General features: G+C 37.3%; 2 protein-coding genes across 2 annotated transcripts in view; both read left to right on the top strand.

Annotated features, from left to right (window-relative positions):
• Positions 1 to 18,922, top strand: part of LOC118032451 (uncharacterized) — a 29,357-nt gene extending 10,435 nt beyond the window's left edge. Inside the window, exons 6-15 of the mRNA XM_035037167.2 lie at positions 3,630 to 3,990; positions 4,153 to 6,017; positions 6,259 to 6,765; positions 7,443 to 8,168; positions 8,878 to 9,750; positions 9,920 to 10,684; positions 16,236 to 17,066; positions 17,368 to 17,637; positions 17,710 to 17,805; positions 17,890 to 18,922. Coding sequence (XP_034893058.2) covers positions 3,630 to 3,990; positions 4,153 to 6,017; positions 6,259 to 6,765; positions 7,443 to 8,168; positions 8,878 to 9,750; positions 9,920 to 10,684; positions 16,236 to 17,066; positions 17,368 to 17,637; positions 17,710 to 17,805; positions 17,890 to 18,744 — 7,149 coding nt within the window. The 3' untranslated portion in view covers positions 18,745 to 18,922. The remainder of the gene's footprint in view (positions 1 to 3,629; positions 3,991 to 4,152; positions 6,018 to 6,258; positions 6,766 to 7,442; positions 8,169 to 8,877; positions 9,751 to 9,919; positions 10,685 to 16,235; positions 17,067 to 17,367; positions 17,638 to 17,709; positions 17,806 to 17,889) is intronic.
• A 3,064-nt stretch (positions 18,923 to 21,986) lies between these two features.
• LOC118032444 (uncharacterized) lies at positions 21,987 to 25,005 on the top strand. The gene is made up of 6 exons (XM_035037160.2): positions 21,987 to 22,145; positions 22,266 to 22,320; positions 22,660 to 22,710; positions 23,053 to 23,144; positions 23,228 to 23,305; positions 24,545 to 25,005. The coding sequence occupies exons 1-6, from the start codon at positions 22,090 to 22,092 to the stop codon at positions 24,693 to 24,695; spliced, it is 483 nt and encodes a 160-aa protein (XP_034893051.1). The 5' UTR covers positions 21,987 to 22,089; the 3' UTR covers positions 24,696 to 25,005.
• The last annotated feature ends 1,243 nt before the right edge of the window (positions 25,006 to 26,248 follow it).

Raw genomic sequence — 26,248 nt, 5'->3', positions numbered from 1 at the left:
CCGCAAAAATCATCCAAATCGGAGTTCGGGGTAGCCCACACGCGCCGCCTGCATATTCAGCCAGATCTCCCACGCGCATCCCACGCGCCCCGAGGTTGAAGACGACTGAGCCACACGCGCGCCATATTGGAGCCGCGCCGAGCCTCTTACGCCGAGTCCTAGCCGAGCCACAAGCCGAGTCCAGCCGAGCCTCCAGCCGGTCCGTACTCCGCGCCGAGCCGAGCCGAGTTCCAGCCGAGCCGAGAGAGAGAATATTCCACAGAATATTCCCCGAATATTCCACAGAATATTCCCGGTTCAACCCAGCGAACCGCCCGCCGTACAGAATTGGTTTTTTGACCGGTTCACCCATTTTCTGACCCGATTTCAACAAAGTCAGACCGGTTCCTGACTATTTGGACCATTCCGGATCGATCTACAGTGTCCGTTTGGCCAAATTCAGCTCCCAGAAGGCGATATAGTCATTAAAAGAGCAAAATGACTACAGAAGGTACACATACACTCATTCCAAAGCTGACCAAAGACAACTATGATAGTTGGTGCATCAGATTGAAGGCATTTCTTGGGTCACAAGAGTGTTTAGATATTGTACAAACTAGTTATGATGAACCAGAGTCCAAAGAAAGAGAAGATGCTTTACAAGAGGCTCAAAAGCAAGCCTTGAAAGTCAACAGAAAGAAGGACAACAAAGCCAAGACCATCATCTACCAAGGTCTTGATGAAGACACATTCGAGATAATAGCTTCCGCTGAAACATCACATGATATATGGGAGGCTCTCCAACAGAAATACAAAGGTGCTGACAGAATCAAGAAGATTCGTCTTCAATCTTTGCGAGGTGAATTTGAGTTATTGCAAATGAAGTCCTCGGAGTCTATTTCTGATTATCACACAAGGATTATGGTGATAGTCAACCAGATGAGGAGAAATGGAGAAGCCCTCATCGATTCTCGAATTACTGAAAAAATTTTGAGATCCCTAGATCCAAAATTCGATTTTGTTGTTGTCGCAATTGAAGAGTCCAAAGATGTGGACAAGTTGACGGTTGATGAGCTTATGAGTTCCTTGCAAGCTCATGAGCAGAAGATCGTAAAGCGAAATGGAGATAAGGCAATTGAGCATGCCTTACAAGCAAAGCTGTCTCTCAAGGACAGATATGAGCAAGGGGAGACTTCAACAAGTGGTGGATATACCACTCAAGGAGGAAGTCAACAATCCAGAGGAGGATTCCAGCAATTCCAAGGAAGAGGTTCTTGGAATACAAGTTTTAGAGGAAGAGGTGGCAGAAACACCACTAGAGGAGGTCGAGGCCAACATGCATTCACTCCTAGAGGAAGAGGAGGCGGTTACAATAACCGTGACAAGAGGAACATCCAATGTTATAGTTGCAATCAATTTGGGCACTATAGCACTGAATGCCGATGGAAAGCTCCGTTGGAGATACGTGAGCAAGCCAACTATGTAGAGAAGGATGACAGAGAAGAAACTGCATTTCTTGTCCAACAAGGACTTGATAAGAAAAAGGAGGACATATGGTATCTAGATACTGGAGCCAGCAATCACATGTGCGGCTACCGAGAGTTATTTAGTAATCTAGATGAGACCAAGCAAGGTCTAGTTACTTTTGGAGATACCACAAAGGTTCCATTCAAAGGTAAAGGCAACATCCCAGTCAAGATGAAGAATGGCGATTCCAGCTACATCGCCGATGTGTATTATGTCCCAGCCATAAAACAGAACCTACTCAGTTTAGGTCAACTTTTGGAGAGAGGCTATACTTTTTACTCGAAGAATTGTCATCTAGCAATTAGAGACAACAATTGGAGATTAATGGCCTACGTGAAAATGTCCAAGAATAGGATGTTTCCTTTGAACATCCAGTATGATGCAGCAAGGTGCTTGAGCGCCATCACCAACAGTGAAGAATGGCTTTGGCACCTGAGACTTGGACATCTGAATTTCACGAGTTTGAAGATGCTAGCAAGCAAGAAGATGGTCAAAGGTTTGCCTCACATTGATCATCCAGAAGAAGTCTGTGAAAGTTGTGTCCTCAGCAAACATCACAGATCCAGTTTTGCCAAAGAAGTCAACTGGAGAGCAAAGAGGCCACTGGAGTTAGTACACACAGATGTGTGTGGTCCAATCACGCCTATGTCGACTGGACAAAATAGGTACTTCCTCACTTTTACTGATGATTTTAGTAGAAAGACGTGGATATACTTTCTGAAGAGGAAGTCAGAAGTATTCAATTGTTTTAAAGATTTTAAAGCAATTGTGGAGAAGCAAACTGGTTACACGATCAGAACCGTGAGATCTGATCAAGGAGGAGAATATACAGCCAATGATTTTGAAGCCTTCTGTACACAACAAGGCATCAGACATCAAACAACGCCAGCTTATACACCACAGCTGAATGGTGTAGCAGAAAGGAAGAATCGCACGATTCTTGACATGGCCAGAAGTTTGCTCAAAGCAAAGAAGTTGCCCAAGCAATACTGGGCTGAAGCTGTATCATGTGCAGTGTATCTGTTGAATCGCTGCCCGACCAGAAGTTTGCAAGGTGTTACTCCAGAAGAAGCATGGAGTGGTCACAAACCAAGTGTAACTCATCTACGAGTCTTTGGTTGTGTGGCATATGCAAAGATCCCAGATGCAAGAAGGAGAAAGCTCGATGATAAGAGCGAGAAATGCATCTTTGTCGGATATGGTGAAAGAAGGATGGGATACAGGCTGTATAATCCCATCACGAAGAAGGTGATTACAAGTAGAGATGTTATCTTTGAAGAAGATAAATCTTGGGCATGGAATGGTGATCAAGAAGCAGTCAAATGGATCATCACTGATTTGATCCTTGAAGGTGAAGAAGTACCAACAGTACCTGTAGAAGAACCGATTGTGCCAGCAGCTGAACCACAAAGTCCGGTGTTTATACCAGCAACTGAACCACAAAGTCCGGTACACAGATTCCCTGTATTCAACAGGAGGAACACACCAGGAGCATCATCATCAACACCACCATCAGCATCCTCGTTAGAAGGACCAAGAAGGATGCGGAATCTTGAAGAGTTGTACGATACCACTCAGGTTATGAAAGATACAACTCTATTTTGTTTCCATGCAGATAAGGACCCACCAGAAAAGAAGAAAGCAATAGGTGTCAAAAGGGTCTACAAGATGAAAGCCAAATTAATGGATAAAGGCTACAAGCAGAAAGAAGGCATTGAAAGGAGAAGTGTTCATGCTTGACATGACATCTCTCGATTGAGTTTAAGGGGGAGATTTGTAGAATATTAAACTCAATATATCCAGAAGCTCCCAGAAGGTCAAGGAAGGCAACCAGCCACCAGCCACCAGTCGCCGACCAGCCACCAGCCGCAGCCGCCAGCCGCCTCCATTGCCGCCAGCCGCCTTCACACTTGAAGGTTGAATTTTCGTATTTTGATTTGTGTATAAATAGAGTGCCCAGCTTATGTTATATGTGTGGAGAGAATTGAGAGAAACACTAGTAAGAGAATAGAGAGAGAGAGGGCGTGTAATTGTTAAGCTTTTGTGTTGTATTTGTAAGCTTCGGTTTTGTGTAATAAAACAGTGTGTTTTATCCCCTCTGAGTGTTTCAAAGCCACCACCAGTGGCTCCTCCCACCAACATTTGCCACTATAACCCAAACCCCAGACATCAAGAAAATTCAAGGGCAGATTGCAGACCAGCTTTGTCTAAAATTTGATGAGGAAAGTGAATGTGGAAGAGCTGGTCGATTGCGCCAGAGGTTGAAACAAGAGCAGAAAATTCTTATTATTCTAGACGATTTGTGGAAGAGTCTTGATTTAGAAGCAGTTGGGATTCCACTCAAGGATGAACACGAAGGATGCAAGATGCTGGTAACATCGAGGGAATTTGATGTTTTATCTTGTGGAATGGATATTCAAAAGAACTTTCCCATCAATGCTTTATCTGAAGAAGAAACGTGGGAGTTGTTCAAAAAGATGGCAGGTGATTAATTTTTTTTTCATCTATCAATACCATATATCACTACCTAGTATACACGCAAATACAAAATTCTAAAATGTTAATCATTTGTTTTCTAGTGAGTATAAGCAACTGCTCCCATGAACCAGAGAAAAGCTAACAGTAACCTATATTACTACTTAGCAGGAGATCACGTTGAACATCCAGATTTGCAATCCTTGGCAATTGAGGTGGCCAAAAAGTGTGCAGGTTTACCGGTGGCCATTGTAACTGTTGCAAGAGCTCTGAAGAACAAGAACTTGTCCCAGTGGAAGAATGCATTACGGGAACTAAAGAGACCATCTCCAAGAAACTTCGCAGGAGTGCAGGAAGATGTTTATGCGGCTATAGAACTAAGTTATAATCATCTTGAAAGTAAGGAGTTGAAATCAACTTTTCTTCTTTGTAGTCGAATGGGTTATAATGCATCCACTCGCGACTTGTTGAAATATGGTATGGGTTTGGGCTTGTTTTCTGGCTTTGTTACAGTTGAAGAAGCACAAGACAGAGTGCATTCGTTGGTTCATAAACTCAAGGCCTCTGGATTGTTGCTAGAAAATCATAGCGATTGGCAATTTTCTATGCATGATGCTGTGCGTGATGTTGCTATATCAATTGCTTTTAGAGACTGCCACGTATTTGTTGGGGGTGATGAGGTTGAACCAAAATGGTCTGCTAAGATTAGGTTAAAGAAGTATAAAGAAATTTGGTTAAGTTCTAATATCGAGCTTCTTAGAGAGATGGAGTACCCACAACTTAAATTGTTACATGTAAGGAGTGAGGATCCTTCTCTAGAGATAAGTAGCAACATATGTAGAGGAATGCACAAACTGAAAGTCTTAGTGTTGACTAACGTGTCTTTTGTGTCTTTGCCTTCATCTCTTCATTTCCTAAAAAACCTTCGAACTTTGTGTGTTCATCAATCTTCATTGGGAGAGATAGCTGACATTGGGGAGCTGAAGAAATTGGAAATTCTCAGCTTTGCCAAATCTAATATTAAGCATTTGCCAAGACAAATAGGGCAGTTGACTAAGCTGAGAATGTTGGATTTGAGTGATTGTTTTGAACTTGACGTAATTCCACCAAATATCTTCTCAAACTTGTCCATGCTAGAAGAATTGTGTATGGGAAACAGCTTCCATCATTGGGCTACGGAAGGGGAGGACAATGCCAGTCTTGTTGAGTTGGATCATTTGCCTCACTTGACAAATGTGGACATACATGTTCTAGATTCTCATGTTATGTCAAAAGGCATGCTCTCTAAAAGATTAGAAAGATTCAGAATATTTATTGGAGATGTCTGGGATTGGGATGGTGTTTATCAGAGCTTGAGAACATTGAAGCTCAGGCTCAACACAAGCGCCAGTCATTTGGAGCATGGTGTTCTAATGTTGTTGAAGATAACTCAAGATTTGTATTTACTTGAACTAAAGGGTGTTAATAATGTGGTCTCTGAACTAGACACGGAAGGATTTCTACAACTGCGGCACCTCCATCTCCACAATAGTACTGATATTCAATATATTATTAACACGAGCAGCGAGGTTCCTTCTCATGTCTTCCCTGTGTTGGAGTCTTTGTTTCTCTACAATTTGGTATCCTTGGAGAAACTTTGCCATGGCATTCTCACAGCAGGGTCTTTCAGGAAACTAGCAATCATAGAAGTGGGGAACTGTGTTAAGTTGAAGCATCTCTTCCCATTCTCCATTGCACGAGGACTTTCGCAACTTCAAACCATCAATATTTCATTTTGCCTAACCATGGAAGAGATTGTTGCTGAGGAAGGTGATGAATTTGAAGACTCTTGTACAGAAATTGATGTGATGGAGTTCAATCAATTGAGCTCACTATCGCTTCGGTGTTTGCCGCATCTCAAAAACTTTTGCTCCAGAGAGAAGACATCTCGACTCTGTCAAGCACAACTGAATCCAGTGGCAACTAGCGTGGGATTGCAATCTAAAGAAATTTCAGAGGATGAGCCGAGAAATCCTCTCCAACTTTTCTGTGAAAAGGTACCTACATAGTTTTCATTCAACTATGTATAATATACGTTCTTTATAAATTTAGGTTTTTAGATTGGTTGGATGTTTAAATAGTGGATAAGAAACTAAAAGCTCGTACAATTGCCAATTGTTCAAAGTTTTCAGTAATGATATTGTTTGTAGTTTAATTCTCAAATGTCAAATCCATCATACCTTCTTCCTATAGACTTTGAGAATAATGTCCTTAATAAAACAAAAATATTACATGCAGATTCTTATCCCGAAACTGAAGAAGCTGGAATTGGTCTCTATCAACGTTGAAAAGATATGGCATGGCCAGCTTCACCGGGAAAATGCATTTCCTGTTCAAAATTTAATGACATTAGTTGTGGATGATTGCCACAACCTTAAATATCTGTTTTCTCCTTCCATGGTTAAAAGTCTTGTGCTACTCAAGCATCTTACTGTACGTTTTTGCAAGTCCATGGAAGAGATAATATCTGTGGAAGGATTGGAAGAAGGGGAAATGATGAGCGAGATGTGCTTTGATAAACTGGAAGATGTTGAGCTCTCTGATCTTCCAAGACTCACACGGTTCTGTGCTGGCACGCTGATCGACTGTAAAGTTTTGAAACAACTGCGCATTTGTTCTTGCCCTGAATTTAAGACATTCATCTCCTGTCCCGATAGCGCGAACATGACAGTTGACGTTGAACCTGGAGAATTGCATTCAAGGGAGAGTGACCACAATGCCGGGCAGCCTCTCTTTGATGAAAAGGTGACCTCTTCTTCTATTCTCCTCTCTTTCCCCCTTCCTTCTGTCACTTCATATATCAAAGCTCGAATCATTTCAGATTCTGAAAGGTGATCAAGGTCGTAATCCCTCTCTTCAGTACTATTGAAAAGAATATGAAAGAACATAAAGCTTTACGAATTTTAAGGAAAAATTTCGAGATAGTGTTACAAATCTAAAAAAAGTCAACCAAAATTTCTGTTATATTAATTTAATTTACCAGTGATCGGTCTTCATAAAGGTTAATTAAAATGTCAAATTTTTGAAGTCTAAAAGGACTGATAGACCACCCGAAGTTGTAAAGTGTAAGCCTTTCTCTTCTTTAATCAGAAGGACAATTTTTTGCAGGGTAATACTTTTAACTGACCATTTTTTATCTGTTCTTTTACATTTTAATTTGATGCCCAATTTTCTTTAAAAAAGGTTCTTAGTTTTATGGTTTAATCAGCAATTTTTTTCCATATGACTACTTATCCATTCGATTTCCATTTAATACATAGTTTTGATTTTTAAATCAAATTCATATATCGGATCAACTGATATAAGGAATTTGGTTCGTTTTCACCTTGTTTACCTTCTTCATATATAGATCTTTCATATATGTTCTATATATTATTACAGGCATGTTTATTGTGCTTAACAAAGACAGATGGACCTTGCAGGTTGCATTCCCTAGCCTAGCTGAAATCAAAATTTCCCACATAGAGAGCTTGGAAAAGATGTGGCACAACCAGCTTGCTGAAGATTCCTTTTGTCAACTACGATCAGTAACAATTTCTAGCTGTAAAAGGCTAGTGAGGGTTTTCCCATCAATTTTGCTAGAAACATTCCGGATGGTAGAGATGTTGGATATCAGTCATTGTCCTTTGTTAGAAGAGATCTTTGACCTTGAAGAAACTAGTGCATCTGGTTCCTTTCAGTTAAGAGACTTGTCCTTGATTGGACTAGGCAAACTGAAGCATATATGGAATAAAGATCCTCAAGGAACACTCAGCTTCCAAAATCTACATGCATTGAAGGTTTCAGATTGTAATGTATTGAAGAATCTGTTTCCATTCTCTATAGCTAGAGAACTTGTGCAGCTCGAAAAACTCAAGATAGAGCAATGTGGGAAACTGGAGGAAATTATTGTGAAGGTGGACCATGGTGAAGCAGCCCATTGTTTTGTGTTTCCGCTGCTAACCTCATTGAAACTTCAAGAATTACCAGAATTCAGGAACTTATATCCAGGGAAACATACTTGGAAATATCCCATGTTAAAAAGGTTGGCGGTGTCTGATTGCTGCAATGTAGCATTATTCGGCTCCAAATTTCTTAAATCTCAAGAAACACAAGGGGAAGTCCAACTTGGTATCCCGGCTCAACAACCTCTCTTCTTCGTCGAAAAGGTATGAATCTAAATCATGCCTTCTGTTTTCCTTTCACTTCTTCTCTGAGGTATTCAAAAACCTGTGATACTTTCATGCCTCAACATATTTCAATTGTATTACCATCATATTCATTGGAAGTGATCGTTTAAGGGTCGGTTCCTGGATTTGAGAAAAAATATGAAAAATGAACGTTTCTCTGCACAAAGCTTTTCCTTTTCTTTTCCAAACTTTCACTGTGCAAAGTAATATGTTCCTAGTTATTGGCTGCATAATATCAAACATCTGCTTCTCATTGAAAGGCTGTTCCAATGGCCATGAATCGCCGGAACAGTCTAGACTCTGCGCCAAATGCACTTGGAATGAAATCAAGTAAAACCTAGACAGAAATATGATATAGCATAGCACTAACTTCTCTTCCTTTTTTTCCTTGTTGCTGGTTAGTAAGTCAACTTACAACAAGTTTCTCCAAGAAATATAGAGAAATTTTGGTTTAGATGCAATAACTAATATCATGTCAGATGGTTCTTTTCACCCTTAAAAGAGGTAAAATGAATCAGGTTCCTCTTGGGATCAGACCCTTCAGTGCATTTTTTGCTGATTAGATACTAAATTGCGCTTAATTTTCCTTTTTTTCCTCTTTCCCATTGTGTAAATTAATGCAGGTGAAATTACTTTTATTTGGACAGAATATCAACTCCCACTTTGCTTTTGTTTGAGCGTGTTGCAGGTGATCTCCAACCTGGAGGAATTGTCATTAGGTGGCAAGAATACAACTGCTTCAATCATTTGGCATCACCAACTTCCAATAGAGTGCTATTCCTCATTGAAAGTTCTAAAGTTACACGATTTTGGTGTTAAATCAGATCCTATCTCATTTGGTTTCCTGCAAAGATTACGGAATCTTGAAACACTATCCGTGACACATAGTTCTTTCAAAAAGCTATTCTTGTACAAAGGGCATAGCTCATTCAAAAAGCTACCATCGATCAGAGAAGTTGGTGGTGAAGAGAGACGTGCACTCGCACGATTAAAAAATTTAACAATACATGCAGTTCATGATATAAAACATATATGGAAGCAAGACCACCTGCTAGCTCCCATTCTTCAAAATCTTAAGACTCTCAAAGTAAAGGATTGTCACAGTTTGGTCAGTTTAGCACCATCTTATGTGTGTTTTCAAAATTTAACAACTCTGGATATACAGTCTTGCCTTGGATTATTGAACTTGTTTACATCATCAACGGCTAAAAGTCTTGTGCAACTTGTTAAGTTGACCATAGCTCATTGCAAAAAAATGACAGTAGTGGTGGCAAGACAGGGAGGAGATGAAGCAGATGATGAGATCATTTTCAGCAAACTAGAATATTTGGAACTTCTAGATTTACAGAATCTCACAAGCTTCTGCTTTGAAAATCATGCCTTCAGATTTCCATCATTGAAAGAAATGGTTGTGGAAGAATGTCCTAATATGAAAAGTTTCTCTCCAGGAGTGTTAAGCACGCCAAAGCTGCAGGGAGTACACTGGAAAAAGTATTCTAAGAACACAGTGCATTGGCATGGTAATCTTGATATTACCATACAACACTTATACACAGAAATGGTATGTATCAATAACGCCTGTATTGTGAGCATGGCTTGATTCTTGCCCCTCTTTCATACTAATTCAAATATTCATTTTTCCTTTTCTTCTATGAATGAGTAGGTGCTTCAGCAATTTAGCTTCTTCTTCTTCTTTTTTTTAACTAATGCAATAATTTGGATTGGAGCAGGTTGGATTTGATGGTGTAAAGAGGCTAAAGGTATCTGACTTTCCTCAATTGAAAGAGAGATGGCAATACCAACTTCCTTTCAACTTCTTCAGAAAGTTAACAAACCTCACGGTGGATGAATACTGTTATTTGCCCGATGCTTTACCTTCCACTCTGCTACAGTTTATGAACGATTTGCAAGAACTGCAAGTGAGAAACTGTGATTTACTAGAAGGGGTATTTGATTTGAAAGGGCTTAGTCCAGAGGAAGGGAGGGTTTGGTTACCCCTTTTATATGAATTGAACTTGATTGGTTTATCAAGGTTGAGACATATATGTAACACAGATCCTCAAGGAATTCTGGAATTCAGAAACCTTAATTTTCTAGAAGTTGATGACTGTAGCAGCTTGAGAAATATATTTACACCATCGATGGCATTGAGCCTTGTGCATCTCCAGAAGATTGTAATAAGAAACTGTGACAAGATGGAAGAAATCATCACCAAGGAGAGAGCAGGGGAAGAAGAAGCAATGGATAAAATCATCTTTCCTGTACTAAAAGTGATCATTCTCGAGTCTTTACCTGAGTTAAGCAATATCTACTCAGGAAGTGGTGTTCTGAATCTTACATCGTTAGAAGAGATTTGCATAGATGGTTGTCCAAATATGAAGATCTTCATCTCCTCCCTTATAGAGGAACCGGAGCCTAATTCAGTTGATAAAGGAAATGAGCAGAGGCAAGGTCAGGGAGACAATTATAATTTCACTGCACTTCTCAACTATAAGGTCAGTTTGTCTACTCAAGCCTCTTTCACCAATTCCCCATGTTATAGATGTTAATATTAAATCATTCTGAAAGCAAAACAATGGTAGAATAATGTAAATAATGGATGTAACCATCAAAGGATAGATATATATGTAAGATGTTGAACCTGCAAAGAACCAACTCAATCCAATAGCTTAAGCTATTAGGTGAAGTTCCAAAATATGATTTATATTATCTTTTAACACACCCCTCGAGTGAAAGATCTTTGGACTTGAAACTTGCACAGGCTCACATTATCTTGTACTTAATTTTTATCAAATAAATAGGAATGGTAACATTCGAACTCGTGACCGCTTGGTCATCAAGGCTCTAATACCATGTCAAAGAACTATCTGAACTCAATAGTTTAAGCTGTTAGGTGAGGTCCCTGGATATGATTTATTTTACTTTGTAACAGAACCTCACAATCCTGGAACAGTAACCAACTAAGAATAGTTTCATTATTCACTCTTCTAACCATGGTGCTGAATCAATTATCCATCTGTTTTTGCGATATGAAATTTACACATGTTCGTCTTTTGTTTTTCCAATGTACACAAGTTCACTTGAATTAAATGATGGTAATGGTGACAAGATAATACAAGAGAAATTCTGGAAATGTTTTCTTCCATTCACTAAGAGAGTTACAATATATATATACATCAAGAAGTATCAAATCCCTTAATTCTAGGAAAACATAATCATATCCCTTAATACTAGGCCTAGACAATAATTGAGAACTTTAGAGAGAATCAAGGGATATACAGCTATAACAGAAATTAAACAAAGAAAGAAGAATATAGTGACAGCTATGAAAGAAATAGAATATACTGACAGCTATAAAGGAAAGACTGACAGCTATTAAAGAGATGAAATAAAAGAGAATATATTGACAATGCTAACATCCCCCCTCAAATTGATGCTGGAGGATTACTAAGCATCAATTTGCCAACCAAAAACTGATGTCGTGGTCGAGTCATGGATTTGGTGAACACGTCAGCAATCTGGAGATCAGTGGAGATATGTGGAAGAGAAATAACATGAGCATCGACGGCTTCGCGGATAGAGTGACAATCCACTTCAATATGTTTGGTGCGCTCATGGAAGACAGGATTCGTAGCAATCTGAATAGCACTCGTGTTGTCTGCATGGAGGAGAGTAGGAGTAGTCTGCGGAAAGCCCATCTCGGCAAGTAGGCCACGAAGCCAAACAATCTCTGAGCAGGCAGCGGACATGGCGCGGTATTCAGATTCGGTCGAGGATTTGGAGACTCGAACTTGTTTCTTACTTTTCCAAGAAATCAAGGAATCACCAAGAAACATACACCAACCGGTAACAGAGCGTCTGGTATCAGGACAACCAGCCCAATCTGCATCACTGTATGCAACAAGACTAAGAGGAGATCCAGCTGGGTAGAATAGACCACGGTTAGAAGAACCAAGTAGATATCGAATGATGCGACGGACTGCTGCTAAGTGTAGATGACGAGGAGATTGCATAAATTGACTGACTTGCTGAACAGCAAAGGAGATACCAGGTCGAGTAATAGTAAGATAATTCAAGCTGCCAACAAGTTGTCGATACAAAGATGGATTAGGAAGAAGATCCCCAACATCACTTTGAAACGTAACATTCACCTCTAAAGGAGTATCTACGGGAGAAGAAGCTTGAAGACCGGCCAAAGCAATCAAATCATGAGTGTATTTCTGTTGGTGCACATAAATACCAGAAGAGGAAGAATGAACCTCCAAACCCAAGAAGTAAGTGAGAGAACCAAGGTCCGTCATATGAAAGGAATCCCGAAGGTGTTGCTGAAGTCTGCTAATCAATGTCGAATCAGTGCCTGTAATGACAATGTCATCGACATAAACAAGTAGAAAAACATACCCAGTAGATGTTGTGCAAAGAAATAATGAAGAATCATATTTGCTTTGCACAAAAGAGAAGCGAAGCAAGGTAGTGCGAAACTTGTCAAACCATGCCCGGGAGCTTGTTTTCAAACCATACAAGGACCGCTTCAATTTACAAACAACCGATGTAGAAGATGAAACCAAACCCGGTGGAGGTGCCATATAAATATCCTCTTTGAGATCACCATGAAGAAACGCATTTTTGACGTCCATTTGATGAAGTGGCCAACCCTGTGAAGCAGCAATGGCAATAATAGTGCGCACAGTAGTCATTTTGGCTACAGGGGCAAAAGTCTCTTCATAATCCACCCCATATTCTTGTCGATTCCCCAGAGCAACCAACCGAGCTTTATAGCGGTCTAGAGTGCCATCAGAGCGAAGTTTTATGGAATATACCCATTTACACCCAATGGGTTTAACGGATAGAGGACATGAAACAAGATCCCATGTATGATTATCCTGAAGCGCACAAAGTTCTTCCTGCATGGCGGTTTGCCAACACTCATGCTGGACAGCCTGTGAGTAACATGATGGAACAATAATATTGGATAGAGTAGCAGAGAAACCAAACCTATCAGGAGGATAAGAAACCCTCGAAGAACGACGAAGTGCAGGCTGCAGAGGGGAAGGTACCGAAGCAGTCTCAGTAGCAGGATCAGATGGTGGGTTAGTCTCCGGAAGAGCCAAAATTGGGCGCCGTCTTTCATACACAATTCCAGGTTTAAACCGCTCAAATGACGACACATCCTCAAAATGAGGAAGAATAGGAGCATGCAATGAAGATGCAGTAGGAGTAGTAGTAGGAAAAAAATATTGATTTTCAAAGAAGACCACATTGCGAGAGACTCGAAATTTGCTACAACTTAGATCATAACAAACAAAACCCTTGTGAGAAATACTGTAACCTAGAAAAGCACATTTAGCAGACTGAGCAGAAAGTTTGTGGCGTTCATTAGAAGGCAAATGAACAAAACAGACACAACCAAAAGTATGCAAATCAGAGTAGCTAGGAGCCTCATGATATAGACGATAATAAGGGGAGTCGAATTTTAACACCTGGGAGGGCAAACGGTTGATTAAATAAACAGCAGTAGACAATGCTTCAACCCAGAATTTAGAGGGAACAGACGAGTCAAGCAATAAGGTTCTAGTGACATCCAACAAATGTCGATTCTTACGCTCAGCAACCCCATTTTGTTGAGGTGTATATGGACAAGAACGATGTGAAATAATGCCCTTTTGTAGTAACAAATCATGAAAGTCACGTGACATATATTCCCCACCCGAATCAGATCTTAATACCTTAATACCAGTAGAAAATTGGGTTTCAACATAGGCAAGAAATGTCTTAAAGACGGAAAGAACCTCAGATTTGGAACGTAGGAAGTATACCCAAGTAAACCGACTATAATCATCAATAAAAGTTACAAAGTACTTGAAATGAGCATGAGAAAGTATCGGTGAAGGTCCCCAAACATCACTATGAATAATATCAAAACATTTTGTGGCACGACTACCATGAGAAGGAAAAGGAAGAGTTTTACTCTTACCTAACTTACATGTTGAACAATCAATCAAGGCATCGAAAGAAGAAAATTTATCTTGATTGCCCAACAAACCAGAATTCAACAATCGCGATAAAACAACAGAATTTGGATGGCCTAAACGTTTATGCCAGACTTCACTTTTATTTAGAACATTCAAGCATGCAAAAGAAAGACAACTAGGAATGGAAAAATTCAGCGGAAATAAGCGTCCAACTTTAGGCCCCTTCGCGATTACTTTCCCCGACACCTGATCCTGCACAAGACAACCATTACGAGAAAAATGCACATCACAGTTATCATCCACCAGTTGACCAATTGAAATAAGGCTAGTAGACAGTTCTGGTGATACAAAAATATTCGTGAAGGTGGGATCAATATCTCCAATTTTAGTGATGGGTATATGACCACCATTAGCAACCTGAATTTGTGATGAACCATGATACTCTCGCACATTCTTAAGCATACTTGATGAGTTGGTCATATGATTTGAAGCAGCGGAATCAGCAAGCCAAAGTTGTGAATTGGAAGTATTACCTTGTAGCCCTAGGGCCGAGAGGGCTGTAATGATCATTTGCTGCACCATTTCTGGAGTAAGAGAACTGGTAGCGACTGTCACAGATGAGTTTTCAGATACCACCGCTGGAAAGGCTTGTATTTTCCGGTTTTGAGGACGAGTGGGACACTCCTTGATAATGTGCCCTTGCTGTTTGCAATAATTGCAGAACTTCTTTCTACAATTGTTAGCTATGTGGCCATATTCCTTGCAACTATAACACTGAACATTGCCCATATTCCGGCCTCTACCTCTTCCTTGGGCAGCAAAGGCAACTGCAGCTGGGTTGTCCTGCTTTAGAGTACTTTGTGTAAGGATTCGCTGTTCTTCCCGCAGTAATTCCCCAAAACAAACATCCAAGGAAGGCAAAGGAGCTCGGCTCATCAAATTTGAGCGAGTAATCTCAAATTCAGATCTCAATTTCATGAGAAATTGATCACGCTTGCTTTGCTCATGCACCTTCTGAATAACCGAGAGGGATTCTACTGGAATCTGGGCATAAATGATATCAGTATATTCTGCCCATAGATTCTGAAAACCAGAATAATACTCCTGAATAGAAAGATTGCTTTGAGAATAATTAGAGATGTCGTGTTCTAATTGAAAACGTCTAGCATTGTTATCTTGATAGTAAACCTTTTTCAGATATTCCCACATGGTTCTTGCTGTTTTGTATGGCCTCAGATTCAGAATAATGAGGGGGTCGACTGACCCTAGTATCCAGGACATTACCCGAGCGTCCTTGACCTTCCATAAAGACAGTTCTTTAGCATCAGTAGGGGCTGGATCACTCCCATCCACATGATCCCACAATTCTTTTCCTGTGACAAAGACTTGAAACTGAAATTCCCAAGCTGAATAATTCTTCCCAGTAAATCGGACACCAAACAGATCAGAATTGTTTGACATCTTTGTAGTGATACACACAAAAAAAATCACAGAACCAAGAGAATACAGACCTCAGCTGACAACCAAGAACCAAACCAAAAGAATCAAGAAACTGAGAGTCCTCTGTATCTAGGACTGATCCAGAATAATCCAGAAACCGAAAACAGCAAGAAAGAACCTGATTTTGGGATACAAATTCAAAGGTATAGCTCTGATACCATGACAAGATAATACAAGAGAAATTCTGGAAATGTTTTCTTCCATTCACTAAGAGAGTTACAATATATATATACATCAAGAAGTATCAAATCCCTTAATTCTAGGAAAACATAATCATATCCCTTAATACTAGGCCTAGACAATAATTGAGAACTTTAGAGAGAATCAAGGGATATACAGCTATAACAGAAATTAAACAAAGAAAGAAGAATATAGTGACAGCTATGAAAGAAATAGAATATACTGACAGCTATAAAGGAAAGACTGACAGCTATTAAAGAGATGAAATAAAAGAGAATATATTGACAATGCTAACAAATGGTTGGTGGTGGGAGCCTGCCAGTTTATGCAATAACATCCTATACATTAAAGGGACACTAAATCCTACTTTCTTATGTCTTGGATTGGTTTGCAGGTTGCATTTCCAGAATTGAAGAAATTGAGAGTGGATTGGAATGCTATCATGGAGGTGACACAGCGTGGCCAATTTCGGACCGAGTTCTTCTACCGACTAAGGGTTCTTGAACTCGTCCGCTTTCCTATTGATTGTGTTGATTTTCCATCCTGGTTCCTTCAGAGATTCAACATTTTAGAGAGCCTTGTTGTGTGTGATGCTTCTTTCAAAGAAATAGTCCGGCTTGAAGAGATGAGTAGCAGGCCGAACCAGGTCTTTGCTCAGCTAAGATTATTGGAGCTGTTTAAGCTGCCGGAACTCATGCATCTGTCGAAAGAAAGCTCGCAGGCATGTCAAATTTTCCAAAATCTAGAAATTCTTCGAGTATCTGAATGTGGCACACTGAAAACTTTAATTCCAATGCCAGTATCTTTCCGATGCCTGATGACTTTGGAAGTCTCAAAATGTAATGGGCTAGCAAGTTTGATGTCTTCCTCAACAGCTAAAAATCTTGTGCAACTCACTAGCATGACTGTAGTCGAATGTGAAAGGATTGAAGTGGTAGTTGCAAACGACGAAAATGAAGCAGAAAATGAGATTGTTTTTCATAAATTGGAAAATTTGGCGTTTCACTGCTTACCAAGCCTCACAAGCTTCTACATGCACAACTGTGCATTGAAGTTTCCTTCATTGGAGAGAGTATACATAGATCAGTGCCCGAAGATGGAATTGTTTTCACCGGGATTCATAAACACCCCAAAGCTAGAGAGAGTACAACTAACAGAAGGAGACAGCACAGGATTCTGGAAGGATGACCTTAATTTGACTATACATAACTTGTTCGTGAAGAAGGTATGAATTCTTTTGCGAAATTTAGTTGCCTAGTCCATATTTTGTTTTCCTTTTCTCCTGGATCCAGAAAACATGAGCAACTAACTAGCTACTCTGCCAACATAAAACTAACGAATAATCTTGTTAAATTTCTACTGCTTTCACCATACTGTGACTCTAAAGTAATGTAAGGATACAGCTTCACATAGGGAGTCAACAAAAAGCTTCTCTATCCATTCAAATCCTGTGTGTAGTGACCTCTAATTCCTTAGTTGACTCATTTCCAACTCAATTTCATTTGCTGGGTTATGGCATGGCACAGTCCAAATTGCCAAGCTCATCTAGGCAGCCAAGCTTAGCACGTGAGACAACTACAGCACATAAAAATCAAATGTATGCTGTCTCTGAAGGACCAGCTTCTGAGAATTTGCACGTCAATGAGAATACAGATGCTGGAAAAGCTTCCCATCCTGTCATCGAAACAAGCACTAATCTTGTTATCAAAGAACAGGCCATGAGAAATGGATTGATGAAACCAGGCCCTCAAGTGACCTCAATATACCAAGATTCCCAGGCAACTTTGAATGATAAGGTAGCTGTCTCTTCTTTTTAGTTGCACTGTTCCTGACATGATTTTGAAAAGCTTGCCACATCCTGAACGCAGGAGGATCGTGAACAAGGTCAGAGTCCCCTAGCTCCCATTGACATTGAAGCTCCCATCTCTCAGCAAGTTCAAAATGATTCTCAAGCAACTGATGAGGTAATTCTCTATTTCAAATTAAACCATTCAAGCACCGTCTTTTGTTCTTAGATGATACTTGAAGAAAAACTGAAATTACTACAGAAGGAATTGCCACAAGACCAATTTATGACTGCTTCTTCAAGTCAGCAAAAAAGCATTGTTCTTGTATCTCCTCCCAGTGCTGCAGAACAATCTCTTGCATCAACTTCTGCATCTTCAATCAATGAAACCTCCACTCAGAAGCTCGCATCTCACACTTCCTCGAGACAAACTTCAGAAACAATTACAGAAATCGAGTCTCTATTTGCTACCATGGAACAATTGGTCAGGCCATGTCCTGTGTCTTCTTCGCAGCCTGAATCAAGTGCAAATACTTATGCTGAATCTTATGAGTCTGATGTTGGGAGCCCCGACAGTCATGTCTACTCTATGGGTTTGATAAAGAAAATCTTAATGAAACCCCTGACGGAAGTAGCAAGATCACCTGATGGCCTCCTGTTGCTAGCTACAATGAAGAATCTGAAGAAAAGCGATCTCCTAAATTCTCAGCAGTTAGAAATCATTCAAGCTTACATTGACAATTTTGATAGTCTAGTGTCCAACCACCCATTGTACGAGCACCAAATTGATAGGACAAGTGCGCTGAAATGTTCCATTGAACATAAGAAAAAAGGAATTTCTGACCTCAAGAACCATTACGGAGATCTTATCAACAATGCAAGCAGTCTTGCTGCAGAGAAGGAAGCATTGAAAAAGAGACTTGATGAGATTGCAAAAGAAGAAATTCACATCCGAGAAGATGTAGAAGATGTCCGTACACAGCTGATGAGTTGGAAAGCTGAACTAGAAACGCACATGAAAGCTCTTCCAGAAGCTTTGAGACAACAAAATGAGGCTGAGAATAGAACCAACAATTCCAATGATTATTGGGGTAAGATTCGAAATTTATTTGCTTGAGCAGTTAAGTTGTTGGTATTTACTTTCGAAATGGTGATTAATTGTGCAATTATTTGTTGCCATAAACCATATACATTGAATCACTATCTTTGTCTTGTTATCGAATTTATTAAGTTACGATCACTCTCTGTAAACCTTAACACGAGCTTTAATAATCAAATCATATTTTGCTCTACAATTTCTGTCAGCAATGAAGGTTGACTCCTTTGACTAAGTTTTGGTTTTTATTAATTTATACTTAAGCTGGATGTATTTCTTTTCGAAAGTCTCTGTCACGCATACACATTCTGACAAAAGATGAATGATTAATTTATAGTGATCGTCTTTTTTTCTCTGTGAAAAAAAGAAATTTCATAACAAGAACAAAGTTTACTTATAGATCAACACCATGACGTAATTTGTAGTTAAAAAAAAAAAAAAAACAATAATCTTTCAAGGAACTAAATGGAGTTCTTAATCTCCTTGTACATACAGTAGATGCCCTGGAAAGGATGAGTAATTAACTCAGCAACGTATTCATGCAGTCTTTAAGCTGATCCAGCTACGCATAGCCATTGAACCTTGAGATTTGGGTTTATAGAGTCAAAGAATGCAGTGGTCAAGTTGAACGATTGTATAAATGTCAAAGCAAGTGTCACCACTTCCTCGTCCAAACCCTCGATCAGATTCTGGGGTTTTGGCCTTGAAGCAGCCACTTGCTGTTCATGTAATTGCGAATGCTATGTAATTCATCGTCTCTGAAAGTCGTGAATCCATGAAAAAGTCCTATGTTAATCTACTCGGAAGAGAGGGGGTCAGGCGGGTGATGATATTTACACACGAGAAAGTAAAGTTTATTAATTCTAAGAGATGGAACTCAAATTTTATATTTGTTTTTTAGAATTTATCAATTTAAAATTTATAAATTTTAGGGCTATTAAATATTTATATGATTATTAATTTCAAAATCCGTGAAATTAATTAAAATATATTCAAACTGGTTCGAATATCCACGTTAATAAAATAAAATTTATATTGATGACTCAAATAGTGAAAAAAAAATGTACTAAATTGGCTAAAATGAAAAGTACACATACGCTCAGTTGATACAATTCATAACAAAGAGGAGGTTTTTCTAACAAATTGATGAAAAAAATAAGGTGAAAATAAAAAAGCTTAGTTTGAGCAATTTTATGATCATTGAAGTATTCAACTTTAAAAAATAGCACTTAAATGTGTCTTCGAGACACAAGATATCGAGATAGTCGATATAAAAAAAAATATTTTTTATTTTAAAAAATAAAAATTCACTTTAAATTTTTTTTTTAAATTATATTTATTTTATATATTATCTTTGTCTTTCCAACAAAAATCGTTTATTTCTTTTTGTATCTGTTTTTGTACCTAACCTAGAATTTTTGTTTAGCTGGAGAGCTTAACCAATCTGGAAAATTTTGTCATCGTGAAGTATTATTGAACTATTTTATGCAGGTACAAGCTTCTGTTCTTTGTGTATCCATGGCCGATTTTATTGTTTAAGAGCAAAAACAAAACATCAATGATCCAAGGAAATAAATGGAGTTCATAATCTCCTCATTCATACAATACTTGTTTATTTCGAGATGCCTTGGAGAGGATAAGCAACTGATTAACAACTTAATTCAGTCTTCAAGCTGATCCTGCAACACATAGCCATTGACCCACGAAAAAAGCATTATAATAACTTTTCATCCTAAAATAAATATTAATAATAATATTTTATTTTTAAAAAATTATTTTTAACATCAACACATTAAAATAATTTGAAAACACTAAAAATATATTAATTTGAAGTTTATAAAAAAATAAAACATAAATAAATTTTTTCAAAAAACACTTTTAAAATACAGAAACAAGTCAAGTTTTAACATTAACAAACAAAAAAAAACTTTAAGCTTAATCACATTGGATCTTACACTAGTTTTATTAAGTCAATCAAATTATAAATTGATTTGCCAATCATCTAGGTTTAATACTTAAACTAGATATTATGTTGACGGTTTATCAAATTAACCTAACAAGGGAAACCAGGTTATAACTGTGTTCGGCAAATGCATATGTTCATGCATAACATTAGGAACATGGAATCGGTCGAATCAATGAGCTTGTAGATCAATATTATTCTCATAAAAAAATTGAAAAAAGAACAGGTTCGAATCCATTTTTGTCAATCCATTGCTAATATAAAGATTAGTGTGGAACCCATATTCAAATACTTAAATCCAAGAATTCGGCTTTCAGCCATGGAGACAGCGAGCAAAAGCGAGAGCATCAAAATTGAGCTGAGGAACAAGGCTGGTTTGTGGTTCGCCATTTCAGTGTCTTCCTTCCTCTCCCTCTGCTCTCTCCCTCCTTCTTCAGTGAGAGAGATGACTTCCCATGATACCTCATTATTTTCATAGTACAACTTCCATGGATGAGGTCAAGAAAGAAGCCAAAAATCATTGTTATGTTAGTTTCTTACGAGGGGCCGGCTCTGATTTACAAAAATAAGCATATTTCCTGTTTTTCTCCTTCCTTGAGTTCATGTGCCCAGTGCAGTAACCATCACAGAGACACCATGGAAGTGTCTCGTATTTCCTGTTCTCAAGTGGGTCCTCACCACCATATCACTATGCAGTATGCACAGCACTGGAACACTAGGCACTGTTTCATAGTGAATTTCAACCTTTTTTTAAAAAAAAAAAATTGATTAATTTTTTTAATATTTTTTATTGTATATCAAAAATAAATTTTAAAATATATCAATATTATTTTAATGTTTTTCCAAGAGAAATGTTTTTTTAAAAAACAATAGATATTACATTTTCAAATACCCTCTTAATTTTGAAGATGTCAAGTTTTAATACTTACTTGAAAATGGTAATTTATATAGTAGTGATTTTATTTTTATAGATAGAAAACATTTTTGTAAAATTTTGAATTTTTTTAAATTTTTCTTGTATTTTTACATTGTTTAATATATTTATATCAAAAATAAATTTTAAAAAATAAAAAATAAATATTATTTTAATATATTTAAATTAAATTTTTTTAAAAAAATAATATAAAAAATATGCTATTAGCTAGAGCTTAAATCCCTAGGAATATTAGAGAATTAATTTAAAATTATTTTTGATGTCTTGCATGAGATTTTAATTCTTAAAAAAGTAGCCCAACCCAGCAACACCCCATTTTGGACTAGTGTAGTCCAAATTAAAAGCCCATCAATACTTCAACAGTGAAACTTTCACTTCTTCTCCGCTGCTTGCATTGCTATTGCAGGCTGGTAGGGTTTATCATTTCTCTCCCCAGAACTGAGATTTTCCCACTCTCTCTCTCTCTCAAATGACGAAATTCAGAAAGCTAAATCGACCCACTGGTCACCGTATGTCCATGCTCAGGTTCTTCATTTCTTTTATCTCTATTTTTTTTCTTAAAAAAAGTTTGCTTCTATTTTTGTATTAATCCAATCAAAATCGTTAATTTAGTTTAATTTTTTTATGATTTTTATTAATCTTCAGAACTATGGTGTCCCAGTTGATCAAACATGAGAGAATTGAAACCACTGTTGCAAAGGTTGGATTTTTTTAACTCCTCATTTATAGGGTTTTTGTAGGGTTTATATACCTGGATGTTATATCGGCAAGAAAGATTTAAGTTTGATTGTTATTTTGACGATTTGAGATTGAAGAATCCATGGTTTTTTCATTTTTGTTTGATTTATGAGGAAGTTGATTGAAACATTGAGTAGTGATGTTCAGAATATATGGGTTTAGCTGATTTTTTGTTTTGTACAAAAACTTTGCTGCTTTGAGTGGATTTTTGGTAGTGAATGATTCAAATTGAGGGTGATGAAAGAAATTGTTTGGTAATGATGGTGATAGGATTTCCATTATTTTTTTTATGATTTTGCAGGCAAAAGAGATTCGACGTCTTGCAGATAATATGGTACAGCTTGGGAAAGAGGTGTGTACTAACTTAGCTATATGAATCAGCTTGTTTATGGTTAGTAGCGATTAAGCATGCGAAAGGGATAGAATGATCAACATTATTGATGACATTGTTAACATGAACACCATCACTGGCAATTTGCAGAGTCTTCTTATTATTGCCTGTTATGAGGTTACATGAATATGTAGATTGTTCTTTAGATGTAATCGGAACAGAAAAACTGAATTCTAGTTAAAAGGAACTTTTTGTTAGGTATCAGTCAGTGCAAAAGAGAATGAGCTTTTAATCTATAAACCTGTCTCTTCTGATCACTTTCCCCCTTCTATCATTACTTATTGTATTTCATCAAAACTACAGGGGTCCCTTTGTGCTGCAAGGCGTGCTGCGGCATTTGTGAGAGGGGATGATGTCATTCACAAGCTGTTTTCTGAAATGGCTTACCGTTACAAGTAAATCTTTTGATGTTATTATTCATCTAAGTTCTATCTGTATTATTTTAATAGAAGGGCTTATGTATGTATTGATGTTTCAGGGACAGAGCAGGTGGTTACACAAGGATGCTTCGAACTCGCATAAGAGTTGGTGATGCTGCACCAATGGCCTACATTGAGTAAGACCGTTATTGCCAATTCTAAACTGTTTTATTCTAAACATAAAATAATAATTCAGAGATGAATGGTCTGAATTATTATTATTTTTAAAGGAACACCCACACCCTCCATATGAAACCAAGGGATTACTGAAATCAAATAAAATTGGTTTAAAGTTTAAACGCTTATATGAATATGTGTAGGGGAAACCTAATATTACTTTCAGTCAGCAGTTCATGAACTTTCTTCCCGGTAAAACATAGATTACAACTTTCCAGCTGTCTGACAACTATTGTGTTCATCTCTGCAGCTTATGTAGAGTTGGTTTACTATTGGAGTCCATTACTTGAATTAAAAATCAAAATGCAAAAGCTAATGGCAATTGTAATATCAAAAGGGAACTTGTTGATGCTAGTTCTGGAAGTAACATGAATGTTAATAGCATTAAAGTTTTAAAGAACTGCAAGGATAGGATTTTGTTACTAACATCCCTATACTACTGCTAGAGGGTCTGTTCACTGTTTCTCTGTCCAAAAATTAAAAGGGAATTGGAGGGCTTTGTATTCTGATTGCCTTGGTTTTATATTTCCTCATGCAGAAGATGCCTTTATTCTCCATCCTGTAATTTGGGTCAATAATGTCATCAGCAAAATTTCCATACCTAAACAAATAAATGAAATAAGAGAATGGAACTAATTATTAGATTATCTGTGTCCGAAGCTGAAGTTTTGCTTTGTCACCTTAGAAATAAATGTGTGAGAGGCACCCGGGAGGTGTTTTGTTCAGCAGTAAATTTGAAGTCTTGGTAAGAATTGTTAATCCTGCTATTATTGAAAAAATGAAATTTGAAATTTTCTGCTCATTAGATTGTTAAATTGTCCTTGCTAGAAGGTTATGTTTATTGGTTGAAGGATATATTCTCCATAAAAATGGGCAAAGCTCGCATTCAACAACTGGTGTAAATAATCAATAAGCTTTTCCTAGACACAATGGATGGCCAAATGCACTCTTGAGTATATTTCTTGCATCAGAATAAACCAATATCAAAGTATATTGAGGACGATGCCTTTCACTTTCAAATCGTTCAAAGGGAGTTAAAAAGCTGTTGTGTAATCTTTGAGGTAGTGAAGTAAGCAATGTTGCCAAAGCCAACATCTGGTGTTTTTTAGAAACGATATCATTAATTGGTGTTGATTTTTTTCCCAGTGTTTGTTGAGGGTCGCCTACTAGTTTATTCTTATATTTTTATATCTGGACAGGTTTATTGACAGAGAAAATGAGCTTAGACAGTCCAAACCACCAACCCCTCAACCACCACAGAGAGCTCCTTTGGATCCCTGGACAAGATCACGGCTTACCAGGCAGTTTGCACCCCCTAAAGAAGAAAAAAGCTCTGATCCTGAGATATGATTCAAAAATCATTAGCTTCTGCTTGCAGTATTGTGTTTCTGCTAAGCTGTTAGCCTTCAATACCTCCTTATGCTGTGCTATTAACAGTTTGATACCTGAATTATATAAATGCAGCATCATTTTACCTCGCATTGTTTATTGCCCCAGTTCTTGGGAGAACGTAGATAAGAAGGTTCCAACATGGATCAAAATGATTGTTCTTTTCTTGCTATTGTAGGGTGATTTTTGCTGTACAAATTGAAGGTTTATTGTAGAACATGTATCAGGGTAATGTCATTGTGCAAGAATTTAGAGTCGGATATTTTGATTATGTTGAACTTACTCTGACCTTGTTTGATTTGCGTTTCAATGCCATGACATGTACATCTTGCTCCGGTATTTTCACTATCCGCTGGGTGAAGCAAAAAAAAAAAAAAAAAAACTAAAAAAAAAAGATTTTAATCATGAATTGAATGAGGATTTTATTTAATTTTAAGATGAAGATGGAGATACATTGGATTAACCTACACTTATATGTAAAATTAGATAAGTGATAACAAAAGTGAAATTATATTATTTTAGTTTTGGGCAAAATAAAAAATATATTATTGTTAACAAATGATGAAATTATATTTTTTAAAATTATAAGACAAAAAAGGCATCGAAAAGAAAATAATAGCCTGGATGTAACATGAAGTGAATCCAGTTCAATAATTTATTTTATTATTTTTTATAACACAAATATAAAATAACAAAAAAAAATAAAAAAAAGCGTGTGGGCCTAGTGACCCAATATGCCTATACATTAGAAAAATATCAACTTAGACGCATGGGTCTAACTTTTTTTTAATTTCTTAAAAGGGATGAAAACCTGTGGTCCACCTTAATTGTTATTTTTTAAAAATAAAACAGTAGTTGATATATTTTCTATTTTCTTCATAAAAATCAAGGCCTTGGGTTGTTTTTGTTAAACCAAAACACATAAAGAACACCCTAAACACCTTAATAAGCTTATTCATGACCTCAAAAAATTCAAAAATAGCTCAAAAATCAAAATGAACCCAAATATAAAAATATTATCACGGTTGGATCTACCTCCTTGAGTAAAAAGAAGGAAAAAACACCTAGGTAAAACTCTTCTCGTCATAAAAAACTAATTGAAGTTATAATCAATCATTTTAGTGGTTGAAATCATCATTAATGATTATTTTTTCTCTCTATACAAGAATTTAATGAGCCTCTTTCCTTACACAAAAAATACTATACATAAAAAATAAAATTTAATATCAAAAATAAATTCTTGACAACTAAAAAACCGAACACCTATAGACCAAAAAATATAGAACCAAAATATGTTTGTTTATGTAAAATTCAAAATAGTCATGTGTTTTATTTTTTTCTTTTCACTTAATCCTATATTTTTCAATCTAATCTTTTTTTTTCAAACAAAAAAAAATTACTTGAGTGTTAATTTAAATTTAAAAAAGTTTATTTGTGAAAAAAAATAAAAGATTAAATTGAAAACTTAGAAAAAATTTATTATTCGAATCCACGTTAATACGTGAGAGAATGAA

Source organism: Populus alba, chromosome 5 (assembly GCF_005239225.2).
Source record: "Populus alba chromosome 5, ASM523922v2, whole genome shotgun sequence".
Classification (NCBI taxonomy): domain Eukaryota; kingdom Viridiplantae; phylum Streptophyta; class Magnoliopsida; order Malpighiales; family Salicaceae; genus Populus; species Populus alba.
This window is presented reverse-complemented; position numbering and strand designations above follow the sequence as displayed.